General features: G+C 42.1%; 1 protein-coding gene across 1 annotated transcript in view; it reads left to right on the top strand.

The window, feature by feature from the left end:
* The first annotated feature begins 1,267 nt into the window (after positions 1-1,267).
* Oxsr1 (oxidative stress responsive kinase 1) overlaps positions 1,268-26,932 on the top strand; it is an 87,136-nt gene continuing 61,471 nt past the window's right edge. The window contains exon 1 of the mRNA XM_036194401.1: positions 1,268-1,654. Within this exon, the coding sequence (XP_036050294.1) occupies positions 1,585-1,654 (70 nt within the window). The 5' untranslated portion in view covers positions 1,268-1,584. The remainder of the gene's footprint in view (positions 1,655-26,932) is intronic.

The raw sequence follows: 26,932 nt of genomic DNA, 5'->3' as shown, positions 1-26,932 counted from the left end.
GCCCAACACTTTCAGACTAGTTTGGTTTACTGGTCTTTCTACAGTGACAAACCTTGAGAACGCTAATCCTCCCCACTTGCTCTTCATGTTACTATCACCCTTCTCCTTGCAAGAGTTACACATGCAGTAAACGTGCCACGGGCAATGCCGGAAACAAACTCCACGGCCAGACCTTGCACCTTTGTTGGGCTGGGAGATTCTGTCTGCTGAAATCACCGTGGTCCTGCAAGGGCCACTCTCCTGTGATGTTCTAGAAGTCCTGTCAACCAGATGACGTGCTCAGTGGACTTCCTTCTGGAGAGCTCAGCAGGGTTTCTATTGCTCGGCAGGGTAAGGACATGCATCCACTCTACCCAGGTTTATGTTTTTTTCCCTTCCGATTTTACCAGAAAGCGACCACCTAAGGCGGAGAAAACTGAACTGCGAGGATGACAAAAGACAGGGCCCTTGAAATGACCCCAAGGCGCGTGACAAAAATCTCACTGAACAGTCGGGGCGGTGTCCTAGCCGAGTCAACTAACCAAGGTCCCCAGGCAGGTGCTCATTGGCTCTTCAGACACGAAGCTGAGAAAAAGCACCTCTCGCTCCCGCCCGGATCCTGGAGGCGGCGCTGAGAACTTCCGCCTTAGGGGGAAAAAAATGTCCTCACGGGCCGAGCTTCCGGTTCCACACCGGAGCCTGCAAGACCTTTTATCCTAGTTGGCTGCGGTCCGCGAACCACACCCAGCCGCTCCCTGGGGCTTCTCCACACCCTGGGGAGCGGTTCGCACGTTGCGACGGTATGACGGTGACGCCGTGACGTCACTCAGAGACCAGCGTCCCGAAAGGCCTCAGCTCCCCAGCGGAGCAGCGAGTCAAGCTCCTGGAGGCGGGACTAACCTATGACTGATGTCCACTCCCACCAGTTGCCCTTCTCGTGCTTCCTCAAACCAACCAATGAGTGAGGAGCGAAGCCCGCAACGTTCTTCAGCCGCTACAGGAAGCTCCGCTCCCTCCGCTTGGCACTCAGCGGCCGCCATGCTTAGTGTGGCTCCTCGTGCTGAGGCAGTTTGCTCTCTCCTGGCTTTCAGACGCCCGCAGTGAACCCCTTCCCGAGCACTTCTTCCCTCTGACTATCAACTTCCACTTCTTCGGCTCCTTCCTCGCTCGCGGCTGGCCCGGCCACACCTAAGATGGCGGCTGAAGGCGGCGGGGCGGGGCTTCCCCGGCGCGGTGACGTCAGCGCGTAACGTGCCGGCAGGTGGAGGGAGAAGGGAAAGTTTGGCCCGTGCTTGGGGTTCGGGTGGAGGGCGGGACGGAGGGGCAGGGCGGAGGAGAAGCTAGTGTTGCGGTGCCGCGGAGGACGAGGCCGGCTCGTGGGCCGGGCTAGGGACTGTGGGACGCGGAGCCGCGGGAGGCGAGGTCGGCCGCAGCCGCGCGTCCCCGCCTCGGGGCCGCGCTTGACCCGCGCGCCCCGGCGTCGTGCGCTCCACGGCTGGGCCAGGCGGCTGGTGGGGGGCGGCGGCTGGGCGTGGGGAGGCGTGCGGCGAGCTGACCCGAGAGCCCCGTGCGTGAGGGAGCGCCGTCCTCGGCGCTGCAGCCGTCATGTCTGAGGACTCGAGCGCCCTGCCCTGGTCCATCAACAGGGACGACTACGAGCTGCAGGAGGTGATCGGTGAGAGCCGAGGGGCGACGCGCGGGGACTCTGGGCCCGAGCCTTGCACTGGTGCGAGGCGTGCGCCTGGGGTGGGGCTCCCTCCGCAGGGAGAGGCGTACCTGAGACATGTGTCCTGTGCAGAAAGGCATGTGGGTGGGTGGCAGGCCTGGTCGAGGCGGCACTGGGGTTCGTGGGCAGAGCCAGCTGTGTGTCCCTGGCATCGTGGGCTGCGGGCAGCTTAAGTCCATTCCTGCGCCCGCGCGACGTCTCCTGCAAGTGTCGATGAAGTACTGGTTTGCAGGGGTGGGGCTTGCTGCAGGTACCCGGTGCTGAGCAGGATAGACCCGGCTCTGGCTCTTTACAACTGACTTCTCTGGTCGACTAGAAAGAATGACAAAGCTGTAGCGGATCTTGGGAGGTGTCAGGAAGGCAAGGGGCGAGATTAGTTATAATAAGGAATGATTTGGACGAGTCAGGTGATTTCAAAGAAGATTGTTTTTCTGAAGACCTGTTTTAAGTTGAGCCCTGAAGTGAGTTGTGAGTTGAGGGAGATCGCCCTCCTACCCCGATTGAGGGGTGAGGAAATACGAAGACTGAGGAGGGACAAAGTGCTCCATAAGTTTTAGGACTAGAAAGAGGGCATACATGGATCTCGGGGACCTTGGAAGCCATGTAAGGATTTGGGAGTTTTAAGTGTCCTTGGAGGGTTCAACCAGGAACCATGGCGTGATCCCTAAACCTGGTTACCATGTGTTGAGTGTACCCGAATAGGATCTGAGAGTACCAGTTAGCTGACACCAAACATGGATTTTCATTCTCAGAGGCGCGTAGTGCTTGAGGAGCTGTTTAGGGGGCCGGGATTAGGGGAGAGTCGGTGGCACAGCAGGGGCGCAGTGACCATAGAAATCAAAAGGGCATGGGTTTAAACTGAGACTTCATCCGCTGACATGAGCAGACTCCCGAGTGTGGGAAGATTGGCTAACACTGCCAGCATCCTGCCTTAAAAGTATTTTTATAAGAGATCGGCTTAAGATCCCATAGCTTCCTTAAAGGTGCCAGGGTTTATTGCACTGTGTTATTAAAAAAAAAAAAAAAAAAAAAAAATGCAGCCCCTGCCTGGCGCACGCCTTTAATCCCAGCACTCCGGAGGCAGAGGCAGGCGCAGGCAGATCTCTTGAGTTCCAGGCCAGCCTGGTCTACAGAGCAAGTTCCAGCACAGGCACCAAAACTACACAGAGAAACCCTGTCTCGAAAAACCAAAAAGAAAAGAAAAAAAGAAAGCAGCCCACCAAATTTCTTTGTAGGGTGTGCATGCTCGCAGTGGAGGATAGACTCCCTTGTTTGCTTCCCACCTTCTGTTTTGATCAGTCTCATTAGTTGGCCTGGAACTCACCATTTGGCTGATCAATCTCGTTAGTTGGCCTGGAACTCACCATTTGGCTGACTGGTTAGTAAGAAGACTCCAGAATCCTCCTGTCTCTGCCTCTAGCACAGGATTACAAGCTCTTTACAGGATTTCTGGGCCTGAAGCTTTACATGGGTGCTGGGGATCCACACTCAGCTTGTCAGGTAGCTCAGCCTGGCAACAGATTTGCTGTGTAGCTGAGGCTGGTCTTGACCTTTACCCTCCTGCCTCCATTTCTCTAAATTTCATTTTTATACTTTATTGGCTTCCTGTTTTCCAACAATATGGACTGAGTTTTATCTAAAAGACATCAGCTGGCCAGTAGGATGGCTCCATAGGTAAAGGAGACTGCTGCCAAGCCTGGTCATCTGGCACCCTCACCCTCATAGAAGTGTAATAGTGCGTAAAGGATGTCCGGTCTTAAGTCATTCAATAGGTCTGTCCTTGCTGCGTGTTGGGTCTTTAACATGTACTGGTTGAGCTAGCTACATCTCTCTTGCTTTGAACCTTGAGTTTCATATTGAAGGAAGGGTTTAAAATGGGAGATTCCAGAATGATGTCAGAAAAATAAAGAGTCCCTGTTATTGTTCTGGAAGAATAACATTGCATTTCTTTCTGGTGGGGTGTACATCCTTCCTAGTTCTCCACAGCTTAACTGTAGGAGTGGTTGGAGTCATTCTTGATGCTTTTGTTGTTCAGCTACAAACTTTGAGAGTTGCAAGGGCTGTAGAGATTTAGTGACATTAATTTTGTATAGTCAGAACTGTAGAACAGGATGTATGAGAGGGCATTAAGAAGAGAGTCTATTAGTTTTCTAAGAGTGGATTCTCACTCCTGTCACGAAGTGATCCAAGGTTCATCAAAAGTTAAGAATACCAGTGTGATTTGGTCATCTCTGGGGAGACGGATGGCTTAGTGGTTAGGAGCGCTTACCACTCTCCAGAGGACCTGAGTTTGGGTCCTGGCACCTGTATCAGGTGCTCACAGCTGCCTGTAATACAAATGCCAGGAGATCTGATGACCTCTTCTGGCCCCAGGCACCAGCATATACATGACATTGGAAAACACAGATTCAAACGTATACACGTAGATAAAAAATAAAAATAAAATTTAAACTGTAATAACTATGATTTAATACCATGAATTTCAGTCATTTTATTTAGTGATTTCTTTTTGGGGGGTAAGTTTACTTAACCATCACATCATCCCTAGAGATTTCTTTGTACTTTCTGCCCCCGTCCAGGCAACCACAAGTTTATTTTGTCTATAGGTTTGTCTTTTGTGGGTGATACAATAATGTGACCTTTGCTGTCTGGCTGCTGTCACACAGCACACTGTTTTTACTTTCCTAAACATGTTTGTGCAAGTATAACTTACATCCCATGTAATAAACTTGATTAAAGTGTGCAGTTAGTAATATTTTAGTGAATTTGCCCAGTTGTTCAGTCATCACCACAATCCGGTTTTAGAACATTTCTCTCATTCCAGAATGATGCCTCACGTCCATTTGCAGTAACTCCCCGTTCCACCCCAGCCCCAGGCAACCCAAACTTTATTTTCTGTCTGGACATTTCATAGGAGAGTAGTCATATAATGTGTATTCCTTGGTGTTTGCTGAGGTTCACCCATGTCCCATAGCACGAAGTAACAGTTATACGTAGTTCCTTTTTATTGGACACCAGTTGATGGGCATTGGCTTGTTTCTGTTCCGCGGCTGTTCGGAATAAAGCTGTTCGTATTCACATCAAGTCTTCTTGGAAAATCTTTTATTTTTATTGTACCAACTCAGGAGTAGAATCACAAGGTCATAATGGTAAGTTTCAGTTTGTCAAAGTACTCATGCCATTTTACATTCTTCTGGATCGTGTGAGAATTCCCATTTCTATACAACTTAGCAATTTGTAATTGGTCTATTTTGTATGTGTGAATGTATATGTGTGTTTAAGGGAGCGAGCCCAGGGCCTCTCACATGCTAAACGTATGCTTGCTGCTGAACTGCATGGCTAGCCCTGTCTCTTTGGTTATAGCCATTCTAGTAGATTTGCAGTGGTATCTTTCTGCATTTCTCCAAGGCCTAATGCTGGTGAAGATCTTTTTATGTGCTTGCTTATTAGACTTTCACACACATACATCTTTAATTCTCTTACTTGGGTTGTACTTTGGTACTTTTTGAGAAAAGGCTCTCCTTGGGAGCTCAGGCTGGTCTTGGATTGGTGGTAATTTTCTCTGCCTCCCTCCCTCCCTCCCTTCCTTCCTTTCTCTTTTGCCTGAGATAGGACATCACCATGTAGCTCTGTCCTGGAATTCCCTGTATAGACCAGGCTGGCCTCAAACTCACAGAGATCTTCGTGCGTCCGCTTCCCAAGTGCTAGGATTAAAGATGTGCCACCACCTGGCTCTAAGAGAAATTTTGATTAACATTTCTTTATTAATTTGTTTAAGACATGTTCTAGCTATGTAGTTCTAGCTGGCTTAGAACTTGAAGTAATTCTTCTGCCTCCTGAGGGTTGTGATTATATAGGCTTGAGCCACCACACCTGGCTAAAAAGTTTTCTTTTTCTATTGATTTTGCTTTTTTTTTTATGTTATTCTTATTTACTTTTTTCTTTATTTTTATTTTTTAAAAGGTTTATTTATTTATTATGTATACAGTGCTCTGTCTGCATGTGTCCCTACAGGCCAGAAGAGGGCACCAGATCTCACTACAGGTGCTTGTAGAGCCACCATGTGGTTGCTGGGAATTGAACTCAGGACCCCTGGAAGAGCAGTTGGTGCTCTTAACCACTGAGCCATCTCTCCAGCCCCTTGATTTTCTCTTGGTGTATATACACCTAAGACATCTTTACCCAACATCTTAGAGATTTTTTGTTATTTTTCCCCCCCAAGACAGGGTTTCTCTGTGTAGCTTTGGAGCCTGTCCTGGAACTCTCAGTAGATCAGGCTGGCCCTGAACTCACAGAGATCACCTGCCTCTGCCTCCCAAATGGTGGGGGCTTGCCATTTCCTTTAAGTGTGGTTACTGTAGCTGTTCCATCTAAGTCTGGTACGTTTTGAGGTTTTGTATGGTGACCAGTAAGGGACACTACCTTGTTTTGTTTAAAGACACTGAGACAGCAGATGAGAGAGCAGCTTGTAGGAGTCCTCTCCCCTACCATGTTGGTTCTGGGGGTTGGACTTAGGCTGTCAGGTACCTTTACCCTTTGCGCTGTCTCACTGGCCCCTGGTTCTTCTTTATGGTAAGACAGCAGCAACAGCAACAAAAACTGCCTTGGGGACACGGTCACCAAACAGGTTGGAATTCAAAAGACTTAAAGGATTTTATCATCTTAAAGATGTTTTGGCAAGCTTTAAAAATTTCCTGTATGATTATTTGTAGGAGTTAGTACTCTCACAGTTAATCATTCATTTTAGTAACTTTGAGCTCATATCTAGTCTAGTCTCACATTAGAAAATTTCAGCATTTTATGGCTAGAGAGATGGCTCAGCAGTTCAGAGCACTTACTATTATTCCAGGGGACCTAGGTTCAATTCCCAGAACCCATGTTTCATAGCTCACAACTGCCTGTAACTCCACCTACAGGGGATCTGATTCCTTATTTTGGTCTCTGTGTGTATGCACACAAATAAAAATACAATGTTTAAAAAAAGAGTTTCAGCATGGTTATACTATATTTGATATGTGTGGAGGGTTTTAAAAATAAGAAATTTGGGATTAGACTGACTAACTTTGTCTTTACCACTTAATAGATTTGCCGTTGTGGGCACATTTTGTGCAGTTGGGTTTTGTTCTGCTTTTTAATATGTATTGGTGTTTTGTCTGCATGTATGTCTGTGTGAGGATGTCAGATCCCCTGGAACTGGAGTTACAGACAGTTGTGAGCTGCCTTGTGGGAACTGAACCCAGGTCCTCTTGAAGAGCAGCCAGTGCTCCTAACCACTGAGCCATCTCTCCAGCCCCTATCCCAGCTTGTATTAAATGCTCCCTAAAGTAGTTTTTATTGTCTATTTTCTTTGTCTTTGTCTTCCTTCTCTTTTTCTTTTTTTGTAAAAGAATCTCTACATAGCCTTGGCTATCCTGGAACTCACTATGTAGACCAGGGTAGCCTTAAACTCACAGAGATCCACCTGTGTCTGCCTCCCAGTCCTGTGTTAAAAGGCTTTTGCACCACCATGCCTGGCCCCTTTGTCTTACATTTCTTGGATTCTGATATTGTTATGAAGCATGAAGTTCTATGTGATTTAAAATCTTTAAAAAATTTATTTGTGTGTGGGAAGGTTCTTGGTGGTCTGTGTACATCTGTGTGTATAGTTGTGTGTACTCCTTGTGTGGAGGCCAGAGGTGGACGTGGGGTATCTTCTGTGGCTCTCCATTTTGTCATGTCTCTGCATCCCTACACTCCACCCTGTGCTGGGTTTACAGACACATCCCCAGCTTTTACCCAGGGGCTAGTTTCTGAACAACTCAGGTCTTCATGTTTGCATATTAGCCACTCTGCCCACTGAGCCATTTATCTAGTCCCATGATTTGAATTTTGAATCTGTTTATAAGCTTATTGGAACATCTCTGCATGCCCCTTCTCCCTTTGAGGTTTCATTCAAGATTTGGTAGATTAGGCCTTGCCACTATGGTATTGTTAACACTACATTATGGTGACAGAGACAAAACCCAGCCTGGCAGAAACCACCTAGGTAAAGAAGGACTGTGCCATATAGCATTCATTGTCATCTGAAAGTCTCAGTAATGACTGGTTACTTCAGACTGAGTTTAAAAACTGGAAAACTTTAGACTAGTTTTGAGATTTGATTTTGGTTGATATTCACCTAGGTTTGACAGAGGCAACTCAATAGCTTTGTTCTTTACTCCCTCCTCCTCATTGTAATATTCATGAGTTTTCACTAGCTTTAAATCTTTAAAATTGTGCTTTCCAAATGTAGATTCGAAAGTATCCCTCCATAATCGTGAGGGATACTTTCTATCTGTAGTGCTGTGTTTTCTGTTTACTTAGGAGAGAGAGCCAGGTGACATTTTCAGTGAGGTCATCATGAGATCCTCAACTTCATAGGGTTAAACCAGAAATTGCATTTGTCTGCATGTGACAGTAGTTGAATACAGTCTTCCCCTCCTGTATAGAAGACTGAGATGGCCAGCAGTCCAGACGTTGCGTCTGAGGCCCTTGGTCTCCATGCCAACACAACTTAGCTGTGACTCCCTCATGATGACGTGGTATTGTTTCCCCTCCAGCTTCATGCTCACGTCTAGTCAGGAAGAATGGGGCAGAAAGACAGACATGGCAGCTGAGGCATCAGCACCCTTTCAGGAGCTTTTCCGTCATGGATGTCTTAGTCATTGACTTCTTCTATTTTACTGTTTTGAGCAAGGGAGACTGGGGAATGAAGCTTGTTTTTAACTGGGTAGTACATTATTACTTCAATAAAATAGGGGAAAGTTGTGAATAAAACTACTGTTTTGTTTTTGTCAAGGTGAATCATATGCAGGGTTCTCTTGATAAAGAATTAAATAGTTAATTACATTAAAAAATAAGTTATTCTTACTTTATGTGCATTGGTGTTTTGCCTGCATGTATGTCTGTGTGAGGGTGTCACATCTTGGAGTTACAAACAGTTGTGAGCTGCCATGTCGGTGCTGGGAATTGAACCTGGGTCCTCTGGAAGAATAATCAGTGCTCTTAACCGCTGGGCCATCTGTCCAGTTAATTAAATTTAATTAAACAGTGAAAATTAAAATAGTTAAATAAGACATTTCAAGTAAGTAATTTAACCTGATGCATAGTAAGCAGTTAATAAATGTTAGTGTTAATTTTAAGAGCTAATTATCTACCAATTAAGAGCATAGTATTGAACACCATGTAGGTTCAATTTCTTAAGTCCTGCTTTGCCTTGCATGAATTGGATGACCTAAGTGTTTAAAATTTTTTTTATTATTTTATATGTATGTGTTTTGTGTGTATTTCTGTGCACCATGTGTGTGCCTGGTGACCAAGGAGGCCATGAGAGTTTGTCAGATCCCTTGGAACTGGAGTTCTAGATGGTTGTGTGCTCTTAACCACTGAGTCATCTCTCTAGTCCATGACCTGAGTCTTAACTTTGCTTTCACTGTTTTATTTGCATTATTTTGTGAGACCAGTAATAGGTAACTGATGGGATTATTGTCATGATTAGATGAAAAAAAAATTGCTCAGCATACTAAGTTGTCAGTTAATGTCCACATTCATGATAATGACAGTGAAGTGATGCCATAAAGACTGGGTTATTTTTGTGTTCTCTCAAGGACTTTTTCCCCTAAAGAATGTTCACTGTTTGATTAATTTCTTTAAGCATTTATTGCACACTTGTTATATACCAGGCACTGGTCTGGGTTCCAGAGATAAAGCAGGGAAGCAAACTCAGAAACCCTCCCTCTCCTGGAGTTAATTAATGACTCTGCTGTGGTGAAAAGGAACGACTGTAGGTACTGGAGACAGAAGTGGGGTGCCGTTTAAATAGGTTAGGGAAAGCTTACCCTGGGTGGCACTGGAGGAGAGACCTGAAGGAGCTGAGTGCTTATGATAGAGTTTGTTCCAGAAGGAACTGAGCAGGACTCTCGAGTAGAAGAGTAGGTAGGGGTGGCAAGAGCAGAGCCTGACAGTGTGAACGAACATACTGGGAAAGAGGTTCAGAAGATAGTGTGGTAGGGAGGCGAGGCCTTGGCTGTCAGAATCTAAGTCATTGGTAGGAACTTAGCTTTGGTTTTTTTGTTTTGTGTATACATGTGGATGGGTGCGCATGTAGAAGTCAGGGCAGGTTGTGTAAATTAGTTCTCTTACTCCACTGTGGTGGTCTGAATGAAAATGGCCCCTATAGGCTCATGTGTTTCAACACTTGATCCTAGTTAGTGGACCTGTTTGGGAAGGATTAGGTGTGGCCTTGCTGGAGGGCTTGTGTCACTGGGAATGGGCTTTGAGGTTTCAAAAGACTCCTGAGATTCCCAGTTCTCTCTCTCTGCCTCTTGGCTGTGGATCAAGATGTGAGCTCACAGCTGTTCTTCACTCTGCCATTCTGGACTCTATGTAACCCTTTCCAACCACAAACCAAATAAATGCTCTCTTGTATAAGTTATCTTGGTTGTGGTGTTTTATCACAGCAACAGAAAAGTCACTGAGACACCCACTTTGTATGTTCTGGAGATTGGACTGAGGTTGTCAGGCTTAGTGGCAAGGTGCTCTACCCATTGGGCTGCCTTGTAAGCCTGACCTTGGCTTTGAGAAAGATCAGAAGTTATCTCAAGGTTTTGAACATTGGTTTTACTTGAACTGCCTTGCATTTTTAAACTTGGGCTGCTGTATGAAGTTTTTGTTGTTTGTTCGTGTGTGTGTGTGTGTGTGTGTGTGTGTGTGTGTGTGTGTGTGTTAGTGTTATAAGACAGGGCTTCTCTGTGTAACAGCCCGGCAGCCGGGCTGTCCTAGAACTCACTCTGTAGATCAAGCTGGCCTCGAACTCACAGAGATCCTCCTGTCTCTGCCTCCCAAATGGTGGGATTAAAGGCGTGTGCCATCACGGCCCAATGGACCATATATCTCTTCTCTTAATAGTGATGGCTGGACAAATTCTGGCAGGGAAGTACATTTTTTTCTCTTTTCTGTGCATGCGGGTCTGTTTCTGTGTCTGTGTCTGTCTCTCTGTCTCTGTCTCTCTCTCTCTCTGTGTGTGTGTGTGTGTGTGTGTGTGTGTGTGTGTGTGCGCGCTCGTGTGTTTGTTGGAGGTCAGAGAACAACTTTCAGGAGGTTCTTCCCTCGTTCTCTCATGTGGTCCCTAGGGATTGAACTCAGGTGTTCAAAGTACCTTTGCCCACTGAGCCATCTTAATAGTCTTTTTCTATTTTTAAACTAATTTTTAAATTAGCACTCAAAGTGATGAGGTTTATTATGGCATTTTTCATACATAGAAAATTATACTTTATTCTTATTCATCATTTTCTACTTTTGTCTCAGTTACTTTTCTATTGCTGTGACAAAAGACCATGACCAAGGTGACTTATAAAAGAAAGCATTTAAGCTGGGTGGTAGTGGCGCATGCCTTTAATCCTAGCACTTGGGAGGCAGAGATAGGCAGATTTCTATGAGTTTGAGACCATCCTGGTCTACAGAGCAAGTTCCAGGACAGCCAGGGCTATACAGAGAAACTGACTTGAAAAACACAAACAAACAATCAAAACGGCATTTAACGTGGGGGCCCTTGGTTCCAGAGGGCTAGAGGCCATAACTATCATGGCAGGGAGTTTGGCAGCAGGCGGGCAGGCATGGTGCTGAATCAGTAGCTGTGAGTTTACAACTTGAGATGACAGCCACCAAGCTGAGATGCTGTGGGTGTTGAAACCTAAAGCCCACACCCAGTGGCACTTCCTCTAACAAGGCCACACCTCCTAATCCTTCTAAAAACAGTTCCATCAACTGGGCACCGAGTATTCAAATATATGAATACGGGGCCGTTCTCATCACACCACCACTTAGGTTCCTCAGCCTCATCTGCCCTTCCTCTTGGCTGGTGCTGGTCCTCCTCTCTTCCCTTCCCTTCCTCACCGTGTGTCTTCAATTGATTTTTTTTTTTTGAAAGGTTTTTTTTTGAGACAGCTCATCTTTGCTTTGTAAATTAATGTTTGGTGTGTGATATACACTAACACTGAAGTTGCAGAAGTAAGCCAGAGCAGATGGTGGAGGAGATAAGGATAAAAGTCTGGGCTGGAGGATGCAAATGGAAATCTGTGAACAGTGACTATTAAGGCAGTTGCTTCCATATTTGGAAAGCACTTGTGAGGGTACTTCTTATCCAGTGCTTGTGTGTTTACACTGAATAGTTGTTTCAGCTGTTACACTAAATAAGTAATGGCAGTCTTGCCCTGTATAGTGCACTTATTTTGTTTATGCTAAGACAACACTGTTGAATCCTGTGAATAAACTTGTGGTTTAAAGGAACACTCATGCATTAAGGTTCTACTTCAAAGAATACCTTTACAATTTGTCTCTAATCCTCCTCTTGCTATATTCTTGCAAAATATAGAGACAAGTTAATAATTATGATTGGTTTTTGGATATTTTTTCCTATTCTATTTGTTAATTAATTGCTGTTTTCTATGTCGTAATTGCTTTTCTAATGAAGGAACATTATCAGCTAGTCTGAATTAGTAGTATTGAATGTTTGTTTACTGTATTACCATAGTGCTTTGTATTAGAACTTTGAGATGTTTGAACTTTTGTTTTGGGGAAATCCTGTAAATATGGATTGTTAGAAGTGCTTGTTACAGTTAACTCTGCAGCTCACACACGATTGCGCCTATATGATAATGAGTATTCAGAGACGGGTAATGCCTGGGGGGGTGCTCACCAACCTAAGACAGAGCGCCTGTGTGGCCTGGGCAGGTGTCTCCATGATGGGTAAGGTGACCTGCTGATGACCCACACTACCTAAGTCAGAAGCTCATTTTTTAGTAAAAGGGGAGATCTGTAGGGTCCTGGCCCCATCTTGGGTAACTGTTGCCTTGCTTGCTGACCTTGACCCTGATATCCTCCCTATGCTAATTCCCTGCCGGTTCCACCCTCCTGAATGCTTAAGGGAAGTTCCTTGTCTGTGTATCCTGCATATTGGGCCTTAACTGCATAGGTGCAAGATTGTAAAACATCAGGTAGCGAACTTCTGCCCTCCAGCGTTCTCTCACTGTGCTGTAAGCCTGTATTTAGGACCTCCTCCCTCCTTCAATAAACAGCATTCCGGCATTCAAAAAAAAAAAAAGTGCTTGTTAAAAGAACTGAAGCTGTAGGTCTCTTACCAGTAAATGGTAAAACTCCAGCCCTTTGTCTTTGGCTGTTTATTGAATCATACCAGAGATTAATTGATAAATTGTGTATAAAAACTTATTCATTGAATTAAACTTGGAGTGACAAAAACATTTAAAGGCCAGTGAAGTGGATCAGTGGGTAAAGGAGCTTGCTGCCAAGCCTGACAACTGTTGACACAAAACCCACAACTTCTCATCTTAAAGGGAATCAGAGAGTTTATTCTGGAGCCATTTTGAATAACCGTTGCCTGGGAACATGTATTTAGGTTACTCCAGAATCTGTGTTCCGATGTGGAAGCACTGTCATGGTTTTACAGAAGAGAGAAAGTCATAAATCAAAGCAAGTTTAAAACATCTTGGTAGGTCTATCAGAGAGGCAGGTACAGAAGAAGATGGAGGGATCTTTCTTACAGGCCCTGGACTCTGATCACATTCTTAACTTTTGGATCGGTGGATTGGTCTGCTAAGTTAATAGATTGCTACTAGTCGCAAGATGTTAGTTCAGACTGAGGTAGGCAAAGAATTGGCTACTCTAGAGGGCTAGAGCTGCTTAGAGTAAGGAAACTAGCTTCTGGATCCGCAATAGTCCAGTCTCTCCACAGTCCTAAAGTTCACACACACACACACACACACACACACACACACACACACCACACACACTGAATGTAATAAAAAGATAATTCTAGATGAACAGTTATGACTGCTAGGTTTTGGTCATATGATTGATGTATTTCATTGTTAGTTCATTCTTAGTTAATGAACTCGTTCTTGTGTTAAGGAAATAAGAACTATGTTAAAACCATTTCATTGTCTGTATAGTAGTCCCTAGCTATGGCTTTTATTTCTCAGGTTTTAGTTACCTATTGTCACCTGAGATCTGAAATAAAAAAAAAAATTAATTATTCATTTACTCATTCATTCATTTATTGAGACAGGGTTTTTCTGTGTAGCCCTGGCTGTCCTAGAACTCGCTCTGTAGACCAGGCTGGCCTCAAACTCACAGAGATCCACCTGCCTCTGCCTCCTGAATGCTGTGATTGAGTGCCACATGCCTGGCTGAGATCTGAAAATTTTAAATGGAAAATTCCAGAAATAACGCATGAGTAGCACAGTGAGACTGGCTACAGTCCTCACTGCAGGATGTGGTTGTCCAGGATGTCAGTGCTGCCTTCTCTGTCGGCAGGCGTTCCCTCGCTAAACCATTGGTATTATACTCAGCTTGTGTTAGCTAGCCCTTAGTGATGGCCCCAGTGCAAGACATATTGGTGCTGGCAGTTCTCACATACATGCCAGAGAGAAACTATGGAGGGTTTCCCTGACAGCACAACACACAAGCTGCTTCTGCAGTGTTTGGTTTTTGTTTTTATTTTATTTTTGCATTTACGTGTGTGTGTGTGTGTGTGTGTGTGTGTGTGTGTGTGTGTGAGAGTGTGTATATATATGTGTGTATATGACAGGTTGACCTTGAATTCAAGATTCTTCTGCCCCTCAAAGGTTGTATTTAGAAGTGTAGTGTACCCACACAGCTCCAAGGTGAAAGGTCTTAATAATAAAAGAAAAAAAAAAGTCAGAGCTGAGCATAGTGACTCCTGTCTATAATCATATAGTATTGAAGAGGTAGAGACAGGAGGATTAGGAGTTCATGTTCATCCTCTTACAGAGAGTTCAAAGCCAGCCTAGGCTGTAAGAGACTGTCTCAAACAAAACAGCAGTAATAAAATCATAATGGTAATTGGGATTGCTAAGGTATATGGTGATAATGGACATTACATCTCTAAAATTGTAAATCAGGAAATTTTGTTATAATTACTGTTTGAATTTGTTATTTTTTTGCATTTTATTGTGCCTAATTGAGATTAAACTTTACCATAATTATATGTAAGAGAAAAATATCATTGTATAGAGTTCAGTATTATTCCCTGGTTGCAGACATCCTCTCGGAGGGTTGGAAGGCATTCTCTGTGAGTGGCATATGTAGACATAATGTTAATATAGTTCAGGGTAGCATTTCAGGTTTTGTTTATGGTTAATCAGTTTAAATTATACAGTGATGGATTAGAATACCACTAGAGAACGCACTTGGAGAATTTAACTTGATCACTAGGAGCATACAATATAGACATGAGATTGTTTTTAATTAAACAAAGTGACGACATAGAGGAGTCATTGTGTCTTCTGTGACTTGAACATTTCTGAACAGTCAGCCCCCTTCAGTGACCAGTTCCCAAGCACCACACAGTGGTTTCTCTGGTAGCAAGAGGGGGGAAGTCTTCTGTATGGTTTTGTTCATAGATAGTGAGTGTAAATCACTGTCACTTAACTAAACCCTGTTGTACTCAATAAAAGATGTTCAGCCTTTTAAAAAGCTAATTGCAGAGCACTCCAGTGGTAGTCTGTTGGGATAGTTTTATTTCATTTTATATTTTATTAGACAGATGAGTAGATAAACCACCAAAGAGAAGGTAACACAAAGGCATCTGGTAATTTCTTCTTGTAAGTTAAACACAAAAAAAGCATCTGTAGTTTCTGCTGAGGAAAGTATGGAAATCAGGTGTGTCCTGTTGGCTTCAGATAGTTAAAGATAGCAGCTGAGTCTTCTGAATTGTAAAGTAAATCTTGTTTGTTGGAATGGGAGGTCAGATGGAAACTAACATTTTGAGGAGATCGGTAGACTTTCCTAAGTGGCTGTGCCATTTTGTAATTCTACTAACAATGCAGGAGCATTACAATATTTTCCTATTCACACTTTATATACTTTTTTAATTTTCTGAGGTAGGATCATTTGATGTACCCCAGGCTATCCTTGAACTCATGATTTTTCTATCATCTCATGAGTTCCCAGCAACTACTCTGAGCTATTGTTTGTGTTGTGCTGAGGAGTGAACCTAGGGCCATATTTATCCTAGACAAGCATTCTGACTCCAAAATGTCTCCTCAAATCTCCCCTCCCCCAAACCAGGGCCTTGTACTAGCTAGGCAAGTACTTTACCTATAAGTGATTTAATTCCTCCCTCCCTCCCTCCCTCCCTCCCTCCCTCCACCCCTCCCTCCCTCCCTCCTCCTTCCCTCCCCCTCTCTCCCTCTCTCTCTCTTTCTCTTTTTCCTTTTGATTTAGCTATCTTAATAGGTACTGAAGTTGTATCTTGTAGATTTTGGTCATTCTTTTCCTAGACCTTAGCCCTTTACAGAAGTGCTCTGTCACTGAGCTGTGAACTTCATGTAGTCTTGGTCCTCCTATACTTTTGGGAAGGACTGCTTTTGTTTGTTTTTGAGGTTGGGTTTCATGTACCCCAGACTGGCTTTGAACTCTAGGGAATCTCCTGCCTGTGCCTCCCAAGTAGAAGTCACAAGTGTGAATCATCATGCTTGGTTTGTGAAGGAATTTTTAAAATTGAGAACATTCTTAGATGCTATTTTATGCTGTATATTATATTTTAACTTTTATTTTTTAAATATTTGAATAGATAATGACTGATAAAAATGGCAAAAGTATAATCTGATGCCCGGCCAGCGGGGTGTTAATGGGGCGACCCGCCTGTGGGAGCGAATGAAAGGACAGGGCGACACAAGAGACGGATGGCAAGACAGAATTCTGATCAAGCTGCCAATCTTTATTTTTCTCCACATGGCTTATATAGCATAAGAGGGGAAGGGGCAGGAAGGAGGGAAAGGGAAAAGGGGCGTGTAGAACATGGAAGGGGTGTGTAAAACATGGAAGGGGTGCAAGATGTGTGAGGCAGATCATGCAACTGCGAGATGTCGGCTAAGGTCACTGGTCAGGGGCAGTTTATTCTGTTGCTAGGCTACCTGACCATGGAATGCTCTTTACATTTGGTTGTCATGGCACCTGACTGTGGGATGTTCTCTTATCTTTGGGGGCCTCTGGTTACTGCTCTGGGAAGGGGCTTATGAGTTGTTCTTTGGTCTAGCTAGTACTTTCCATGGTTCATGTTTGGTTCCTGACATCTTGGTCCCTAACAATCTGAGAGTAAAATAATATGTCTGAGCCCAAGTTATTTTTGTTATGTTATATAAACAACACACATTTAAGATAATCTTTTTTAAAAAAGATACATTCTTTGTCATATTGTTTTTGTTGTTTCTCTTTCTCTCCTTTTCTTCTTCTTCTTTTTTTTTTTTTTTTTGGTTTTTCAAGACAGGGTTTCTCTGAAGCTTTGGAGGCTGTCCTGGCACTCGCTTTGTAGACCAGGCTGGCCTTGAACTCACAGAGATCCACCTGCCTCTGCCTCTGCCTCCTGAGTGCTAGGAGTAAAGGCTGTGTGTAAGACAAATTACTAAACAGTCTTATTAATAAAAAACCTGGAGCCAGATATTGGGATTAAACTGAGAGATCAGAGGAATAGGACAAGGCACAGACAACCTCACTTTATTAACCCTCAGCCTCCAGAGAGACCTCCGTCCAGTATACCCACGCCTATATGCCTTTCTGTTCTGCCATCTCACTTCTTCTCTCTGCCCAACTACATCACTTCCTATCTGTCTGTACAGAGTTCCAGATTTCTGTGGTTAATTCTGGGATTAAAGGCGTGTGCCACCGCACCTGGCTATTGTTTCCAATGTGGCCTTGAACTCACAGAGATCTGGATGGATCTCTGCCTCCTGAATGCTAGGATTAAAGGTGTGTGCTACCACTGCCCAACTACAATGTTTAATGTAGTGGCTGGCTTTTTCCTCTGATCCTCAGATAAGCTTTATTGGGGTACTCAGATAAAATATTACCACATTTTAACTAATATAAGAACTATATACAATAAGTACAATAACTATATACAATATATACAGGCAATAAATACATCAACAATGTCAAATCTGTTTGCATTCAGTGAAATTCAGACAAATTCAGTGAAAATATTCCATTATCTATCTTATGATTGGTGAGTCCGAATGTACCTAATTCATTTTCTATCCTAACTTGTATTACCAACTGAAAACTATCTTTTGATGTCTTTCAAATGTATACATTTTACACCTCTTAGTAAGTTTCTTTTCTGAATTTCTTAACAAGGAAAACTATAACTCTCTAGTCTTCAACTCCCTTAGAGTCTCGAGAAGGAAATAATATTACCTAGTAAAACAGGAAGGGCAAACAAGCAACTTCCAAAATAATGTGAGTTATGACAGAAACAGTTGGCTGCCTGGACAGTCATTCACCTGAGGTTTCTCTGCAATGTTGGGGCATCCATTCTTTGGCCTACAGGCTTATTAGCATAGCTGACAGACTTCATCTGTGAAGCAGATTTTCTAAAGGGTCTTCCTACCTTGTCTTGGCAAGGATTGGCAGTCCTTTGTTTTGTGTCCTGCTTGTCCATTTTGGACAGCATACTGTCAACAGTTGATTTGAGGGCACTTTCTTGCCTAGTGGCTAACTTTTGCCACAATGAAAGTAAACTCCATATGGAGTATCTTCAATGCCTATCATCTTCTCTGAAGTATATTGGTGCTTCCAGGAGCAGACATGTCTCATAGTCATAAAAAAAAAGAAAAATCTATGTTATTAAAACATCTTAAATGCTATATTCTGTAGATCTCTGAAATGTTTGAAGATGACCTGTCTATCTAAAATATATTTCTGCTTGACCTTGAAAACATACCTAATATGACTGCAAGTTTGATTGTAATGACTAACTACTACAATTCGTTATATCCTAATTAGTTGGTAATAATAACTTGGACAAGATTAGAAATATATGCACAATGTTTTCTAACAAAATCAATCTCCAGTTTGTATCAACATACATAATTTGTATACAATATACAAAAATCCAATAGAAAAATTCCAATCTAATGTAAAATATTTAAAACTAGTAGTTACCTTCTAAAAGTCAATTCAATAATCTACCTTTTTATCTTACTATATCTATATCTATATCCTCTCTTTTCTTTTCATAGTAGATTCAATAATCTACCCTTTTTTCTATCATTTCTATATCTTTTTTTACAGAGTAATTTCAATAATCTACCTCTTATCTATGTCCTCTTTTTCCTTTTTCTTTTTTCCAAACAAGAACCTTAAACCTAATCTCCTTTGTTTAGCCCTTTTCCTAACCCTTAGCAGTAACAACTTGTAACCAACCATTCTAAACAATGACAATTACTCATAACCCATTCATTGAAAGAACAAAAACCACCCACCCCACCTCATGTTCTTAAAATTACTTCCTGCTGGGGGGGGAGGGGGCAAAGGAATCTTTAGGGATCTCAAGAAGAAAAATTTTGGGTTAATTGTCAAGTTCTGGGAGAGGTAGTTGTATCATTTGTTGTCCAGTCTTTATGTAATGGGAAAGTTCAGGGCTTGTCTCAAGTTCTCGCTTACATAGTCTGTGAGTCTGATCATCTCAGCTAGCCATCTCAAAATTGTGCTGAGCAGTTTGTAGCTCAAAGCTGATCTTTGGGTGATGTTTGTCAGCTTAGTGGTATTATTATTGTCCATGTGGAATCATCATTGTGGGGCCCCATCTTCTGTTTGGAGACTTTAAAGTTGCTGTTCCCTGCAGAAAACTGATGCTCAAACTCGAAATCATGTACAGGAAGCTAGATGAAGCCTTTTATTTTCTTTTCTAGAATTAGTACCCTACATGACAAAAGTTTTATATATATCTTATATATTTTGATATAAAATTCATACCTTAAGAGAAGTTTTAAAGAATCAAAATAGAACCAAAGAATTAAGAGATTAATGGCAATAGAACAGTCCCTTAATTTTGGTTTTCTCTTGTCCCATATCAGATGGCTCTTCTGACATGATAACAGAGATTTGCATTTTCTTTTAACAAGCATGCTTGGGTTTAGAGAAGGAGAGAGCCATTCTCCAACTCCAAAGCCAGCTTTAATTTTTAGTTGAACTGGAACTCCATAAAGACCATTTGTGTTTAGTGTCTGTTTAGAAGAGCAGAAACAAACATTTAGGAATATGAAATTTTATATATGCTATACCAATAGGCCAATTTTCTCTTTTTCTTGGGACATTTTTTCTGGATGATTGGTCCTTTTTCTTCAGATGTCTCATTTGCCCAGTGTTCTTCAGATTCCTTAGCCTTCATTCTCCTGAAAGACAAAAACAAAAACCCTTCCCCAACCCTAACTTTGGGGAAGTTCCTTTTGGGCAAGTTATATCTGATTAAGTGAAAAGCATTTGTTACTTGTGTAAGTTAATTTAAATTGAATGGTCATGCTGGTTGATGAACTATCACCTCTTCTAATTAAGAGGTCTGTCTTGTTCAAATCGAACCTTTATCAGTTTTGATGATAACCATAGCTTTTCATCTCCTGTAGAAACAAAAGCGAAACCTTGTCCCCAACATAATATAGCTGTGCTACCATGTCAAGCTGTCCTGTTCTTATATCCATAGGTTGACTTGTAATTAAAAAACAATTAACAAAATTGTCAGATTTCTTTGACTACCACAGTTTGTTTTTGTTTTTTAAACATGTGGTGGTTTGCCAAAGGGAGTGGTACTGTTAGAAGGTGTGGCCTTGTTGAAGAAAGTGTGTCACTGTGGGGGCGGGTTCAGACAGTTGACTTCCTGTTGCCTGCAAGATGTAGCACTCTCAGCTCCACCACCACATCTGCCTGCATGCCACCATGCTCCCTTCTGTGATGACAATGGCCTGAACCTCTGAAACTGTAAGTGAGCCACCTCAATTAAATTTTTTCTTTATAAGAGTTTTCCTGGTCATGCTGTCTCTTCAGAGCAATAAAAACACAAGCTAAGACAACCCAGAAATCTAGAATTGATTTTTCCTTCCAATATACTAGAAAAGTTTCCTTCTTGTAAAAACTTACATCATGTAAGTTGAAAAAAAAAAATAGTATCATACTTCCTCATTAAAGCCTATAGACAACAGTACTTGGGAGGCCGAGGCAGATGAATTTCTGAGTTCGAGGTGAGCCCGATCTATAGGTCTACAGATTGAGTTCCAGGACAGCCAGGGTTACACAGAGAAACCCTGTGTAAGAGGTCAGCCTGCTTGTTTCCAGTACTGGGATTAAAGGCCTATGCACCATGCCCGCTGACCTTGAGCTCTTCTTTCTATCTGCCTGCCTGCCTGCCTGCCTATCTATTTCTGACAGGGTTTCTCTGTGTAGCTCTGACTGTCCTGGAACTAACTCTGTAGACCAAGCTGATCTGGAACTCATAGAGAGCTGTCTGCCTCTACTTCCTGAGTACTGGGATTAAATGGACCAAAGGCTTGTACCACTATGCCCAAGTTATTTTATTTTACTTTATTTTTTAAAGGTAGGCACTGAGTATGTAGTCCTGGCTAGCTTGGAGCTCTCTATGTACACCAAGCTGGCTTGGAACTCAAAGATCCCCTGCTTCTGCCTTCTAAATGCTGGCATTAAAGATGTTGTAGGCAAAGTTTTCCCATCCCAGTAGTCTCTTCCAAATTACCACACTTAGGCTTATATTACTTATAAATGCTCAATCAATAGCTCGGGCTTATTACTACTCACTCTTATAACTTAAATTAACCCATTTCTATTCATCTGCATTCTGCCACATGGGTTGTGGCTTTACCTGTCTTCCAGCATGTTCTGCTCCCTTTGAGTCTCCTAGCAACTCCCCTGACACTGCCCTTCTTCCCATCATTCTCAGTTTGGCTTTCTCGCCTAACTTCCTGCCTGGCTACCGGCCAGGCTTTTTATTAACCAATGAGAATAATACATATTCACAGTATACAGAAGGATTATTCCACAGAATTTCCCCTTTTTTGTCTACTTCAAAAGGAAGATTTTAACTTTATCATAGTAAGATTATATACAACAAAAACAGTTAGAATTACAGTTACAATATCCAGTCCATTTGTATTTGACGAAATTAGAGAAAAACTCCATTTTCTATCCTATTTTGGTGAGTCTAAAGTTCCACATTTGTTCATATTTATATAATTTATCTTTTACCATAACTAAAAAGAACTATAACTATGACTATCTAGTCTTCAACTCTGTAAGAGACTCCAGAAGGGTGAAATGTTATCTAACGTCAGGGACATCTCGCTGCCTGGACAGTCACTCAAAGTTCCTCTGTAATGTTGAGGTATCCAACTCTGACCTACAGGTTTTGCATATTTGCATACTCTGAAGCAGGAATTTTGAAGGACTGTTGTAGCAATCTTAGAGTGTTATTAATAAAAACAAACCTGAAGCCAGGTATTGGGGTGAATGCTGGAAGATCAGAGAAGCAGAACAAGCCACAGCTTCCTTTATCTTGCCAATTCCTCAGCTGATCCTGTTTCCTCAGACTGGAAGCCTCTTAGTTCTCATCCAGAATGAATCCCAGCTGAACTGTTGCTCAAAAGTCTAAAAGCTTAACCAGCCAAATGCTTCTAGTTTCTGGTCTTCACGCCTTATATATCTTTCTACTTTCTGCCCTCACTCCCTGGGATTAAAGGCGTGAGTCACCATGCTTGGCTGTATCCTTGAACAGATGGATTTTTGCCTCTGGAATGCTAGGATTAAAGGGGTGTGCTACCACTGCCTATCCTCAATGTTTAATATTGTGGCTGTTCTGTCTCTGACCCCAGATAAGTTTATTAGGGTGCAAAATATTTTGGGGAACACAATACCACCACAGACTGTCCTACCTTGTCTTGGCAAAATTCAGTAGTCACATTTTTTGTGTCCTAAGGGTCCAGTTTGGACAGTAACTGTCAGTAGTTGAGGCAAGGGCAGTTTTTTTGCCCACATGGCTAGCTTTTGCCATAAAGAAAACAAACCCCATAGGGAGTTTTTTCTATGCCCATCATCTCTGTTGAATGTTAGTACTGTGAGGAGCCAGACGTATCTCACTGTGATGAAAAGCCTTAGGTTATTAAGCCTTTTAAATGCCATGTTCTGTAGGTCTTTGAAGTGTCTGAAGATTACCTAACTATCTGAAATATATTTCTGTATCATCCAGCTAACATGACTATAAGTTTGATAGTTATGGGTGACTATTAGCCTGTATTTTTTAATTATACATTACATTTTAAAATGAGCTGTATAAGCACATTTACCTTAAACAAGAGTAGAAATGTACATATAGTATAACAAGATAAACTTTAACTTTGTTTATAAAATATTTCAAGATTAACATCTTTTGGATTAAAGTGGTTTCAGTAACCTACCCTTTTCCCATCATTTCTCCCTTTCTTCTTTTAGAAAGAGAGCTCTGAATTTAACTCCTTTGTTTAGCCTGCTCTTTTTTTTTTTTTTTTTGAACTATGATCAATAACAATTTGTAACCAACTCCCCTTAAATGAAAACAAACATTATAACCAATATTTCAAGAATATGGACCTAGTTTTCTAGACTATGTTCTTTTGACTGGGGACACTGGTAATCTTTGGGGGACCCTGAGAAAATCAGGATAATTGTTAAATCTTGGCTGTAGTATTCTGTGAGGCTGGATCATCTCAGTAATTAGCCTTAAAGCTGTTTTGCATGTTGGATCACCTGGGCTGTTTTTATTGGTGTCTGGTCCCTTTGCTCTGAAAATACATAAACTTTTAAAGGTAACATACATATCCGTATTAATACAAATATAGATTGTGCATTATACATGGGTCAACCAAAGATAATTTTTTTGTTTCATGTTTGAGCAGGTAAAATACCGGTCACCTGTCCTGTAGTCATTTTTGGGTTTGTTTCTTTATGTCTATAGAGAGGATTTCAGGAGGTCTTCCCCCATCAAACTTGATGTTCTTTAACCTGGAATGAATCCACAGCCTCTCATTTCCTGTGGAAATAAAAACATTACCTCTCCCCCAATGTAACGTATCTCTTGACTTATATTTTAAAGTCAAGTCATCTTTAAAATATATGTATTGGTTCAGTTTAGTAGCTTTTATAATCATTTGTTCATTAACTGTCAAAAAATCTAAAGACAACACAATAACATATAGGATCCAGACTCTGTATTCCTTTTAAAGGACTTCATTTTAAACCTGTATCTTTTAATCTAAGACTGTATGTATCCTTTTTCTACTCTTCCCAGCCTATGCACATTTATAAACACACTGTGACCCGTTTAGAGGCTTTTTTTGTTTGTTTGTTTTTTGTTTTGTTTTGTTTTTTTTTTTTTTTTTTGGTCTGAATCTGTGTTACTGTGTATCTCTATCCTTTTTCTGATCATATGAGCCTTTAAACTGGGAGATGGTTAGATTATCTGAACTGCAGCCAGCATGAAAGACTACAGGAACCTGCCATGCAGCAGTTCAAGCCTGCAGCCAGCAGCCAAGGGATGTGTCTACCGTGACCACAGCCTGCATGAGAGACACAGACTAGGAAGCTGCTCTTGGCTTTGTTTTTATGTTTCTAGACACCTCCCCCCCCCTTTTTTTAAAGCTTTCTCAGGCTTTATGTGGTTGTATGCCCATCACTTTGGAGTTCCATAAGTATGCAGTTTTCCTGTCCCAGTAGCGTCTTCCAAATTACCACACTGAGGCTTATATTACTTATAAATGCTCAGTCAATAGCTTGGGCTTATTACAACTGGCTCTTACAACTTAAATTAACCCATTTCTATTCATCTGCATTCTGTCACATGGGTTGTGGCTTTACCTGTCTTCCAGCATGTTCTGCTTTCTGAGAGGCTCCTAGCAACTCCCCTGACTCTACTCTCCTTCCCATCATGCTCAGTTTGGCTTTCCTGCTTAACTTCCTGCCTGACTACTGGCCTGTTGGCTTTTTATTAACTTACGAGAGTAATACATATTCACAGTGTACAGAAAGATTATTCCACAGAAGGTATGGGCCACCACACCAGGGTCTGTGTTAGCTACTTGTTTCTTGTATTTACTTGTAGAAAATATGTATCTTTTTATTTAGCATTTTGCTCAATGCTTTTTCCTGACGCCCTTTCCCACTTTAGATACTTAGGATTTTGTTTTGTTTCTGAGATGGGGTTTTACTTTATAATGTTGGCTAACTTTGAACTCCCTGAGCCTGGGTTGGCCTGGACCTCAGTGATCCTCCTGTCTTATCCTGATGCACACTTGAGGTTGCAGACCTGTAATGAAGTGATCCACTGAGATGGATCATGCTGATTAAACCACTTAACATTTTTTTCCATTAATGGCCAGACTAAGAGTGGGCTTGTGTCTCTAGAAAGTCTCCAGTGACCAAGCTTGGGTACAGCATTTTTTGTTTGTTTTTGTGTTTTTTTTTAAATTTATTTATTTATTGCACATACAGTGTTCTGCCTACATGTATGCCTACAGGCCAGAAGAGGGCACCAGATCTCATTACAGGTAGTTGTGAGCTACCATGTGGGTACTGGGAATTGAACTCAAGACCTGTGGAAGAGCAGCCAGTGCTCTTAACCATTGAGCCCTCTCTCCAGCCCCTTGTTTTTGTTTTTTGAGACAAGGTTTCTCTGTGTATCATCGATGGCTGTCCTGGAACTCATTTTGTAGACCAGACTGGCCTTCAACTCTTTGAGATGCACCTACCTCTGCCTCCCAAGTGCTGGGATTAAAGGTGTGCGACACCAGCTGCCCAGCTGGGGTACAGCATTTTTAAAGGCAAAAACCACAAAGACCATAATTTTATATTTAAGTTAATTTAGGGTAAAATAAGTTAGCCTTCAGATGTTTATTCCTGGTAGAGAATAGTAATTATTTATTTCAGCTATGCCATCACAATTTTTTTTTTACTACACAGGGTTTCTCTGTGTAGCCTTGGCTGTCCTGGAACTAGCTTTGTAGATCAGACTGGCCTTGAACTCACACATAACAATTATTTTTTTTTTACTTAGTATCTTTTTTTAGTTATTAGTTTACTTTAATTATTTTGGTTAATACATCTGGACTATGGTCAAGTCCATGGGACCCTCAGGTGTATTGCCAAGGTAGATGGGACTGTTGGGAAGGGTGTAGGGCTGAGTACTATCTAAGCAAACACAGAATGGAGTGAGAACAGGATGGTGTTATCTTAGCCATTTCAGTATCCAGGTACTTGCCTCATCTTACATTGTTGCATACTTCTCTTAGGTTTATTATTATTATTTTAATTTTTAGAAGACTGAAAAATGGTTCAGTGATTAAGAGCATTAGCGGTTCTTCTAGAGGACATGGGTTTGATTCCTAGCACCCACATAGCAGCTCATAGCCATCTGTAACTCTAGTTCCAGGGAATCCAGTACCTTCTTCTGGCCTCTGTGGGTACCAGATACACACATGGTACTCTGATACACATGCTGGCCAAACATCCACATACACAAATAAATAAAAATTTAGAAGCTTCTTTGTGTAGTATGTGTGTGCATGTCCATGTGTAGCACACTTGTGAAGGGCAGTAGTCTGTGTAGGGTGACTTACTCAGTTGTTCTCCTTGTATTTGAGACCCAGTCACTTATTGAACCTGGGGCTCATTGATCCAACAAGACCTAGCTGTTCAGTGGGTTCCAAGGACCCAGTCTCTTGTTTCCTCAGCACTAGGACTCCTGGCATGTGCTGCCACACTCAGCTTTTACAGGGTTCTGGGTCTGTCTGAGCTCAGGGCCTCACGCTTGTGTGGTAAGCACTTTATGATGGAGCTGTCTCCCCAACCATTTTACAGGTTGATTCGGACTCCTATTCAAGTCAAACTCTACTGAAAGTAAATACTTCTTATAAGGGAGTCTAGGTAACTTGGCCCCAGAATAGTGGAAGCATTTTGAGTTTTGAGTCCAGCAGTTGACTGAGGAAGGACTGTTTTTATTAGTGCAGTTACTATGCAATACATAAAGCATTTTTCCCTCTTAATTTGCCAACATTTTTTTGAAATTACTTTATATTTAAGATGAAGTTGAGATACTAGAGAAGGAGGAGAGAGAATTTAACAATCACTTTCCCTGTAGTGTTTAATGTTTTTCCATCTGGGAGCTTTTACTGTACAAGAGAACATTTAGTGTATGATCATACAAGTGATTAAAACATTGGAGGTGTGTGGAACCCATTTAATTTCAGTGAAATGTATAAAGGATGGAGAGCTGGTAGGGATAATTTGCCCTTTTGTGTTTTGGTAAAGATTCAAATACTTTTGAACCTTAATAAGCTCAGCCTAGACCAAATAATACTT

The sequence above is a fragment of the Onychomys torridus genome, chromosome 7 (assembly GCF_903995425.1).
Source record: "Onychomys torridus chromosome 7, mOncTor1.1, whole genome shotgun sequence".
NCBI lineage: Eukaryota > Metazoa > Chordata > Mammalia > Rodentia > Cricetidae > Onychomys > Onychomys torridus.
The sequence above is the reverse complement of the archived record's forward strand: the minus strand, read 5'-3'. Positions and strand labels throughout refer to the sequence as shown.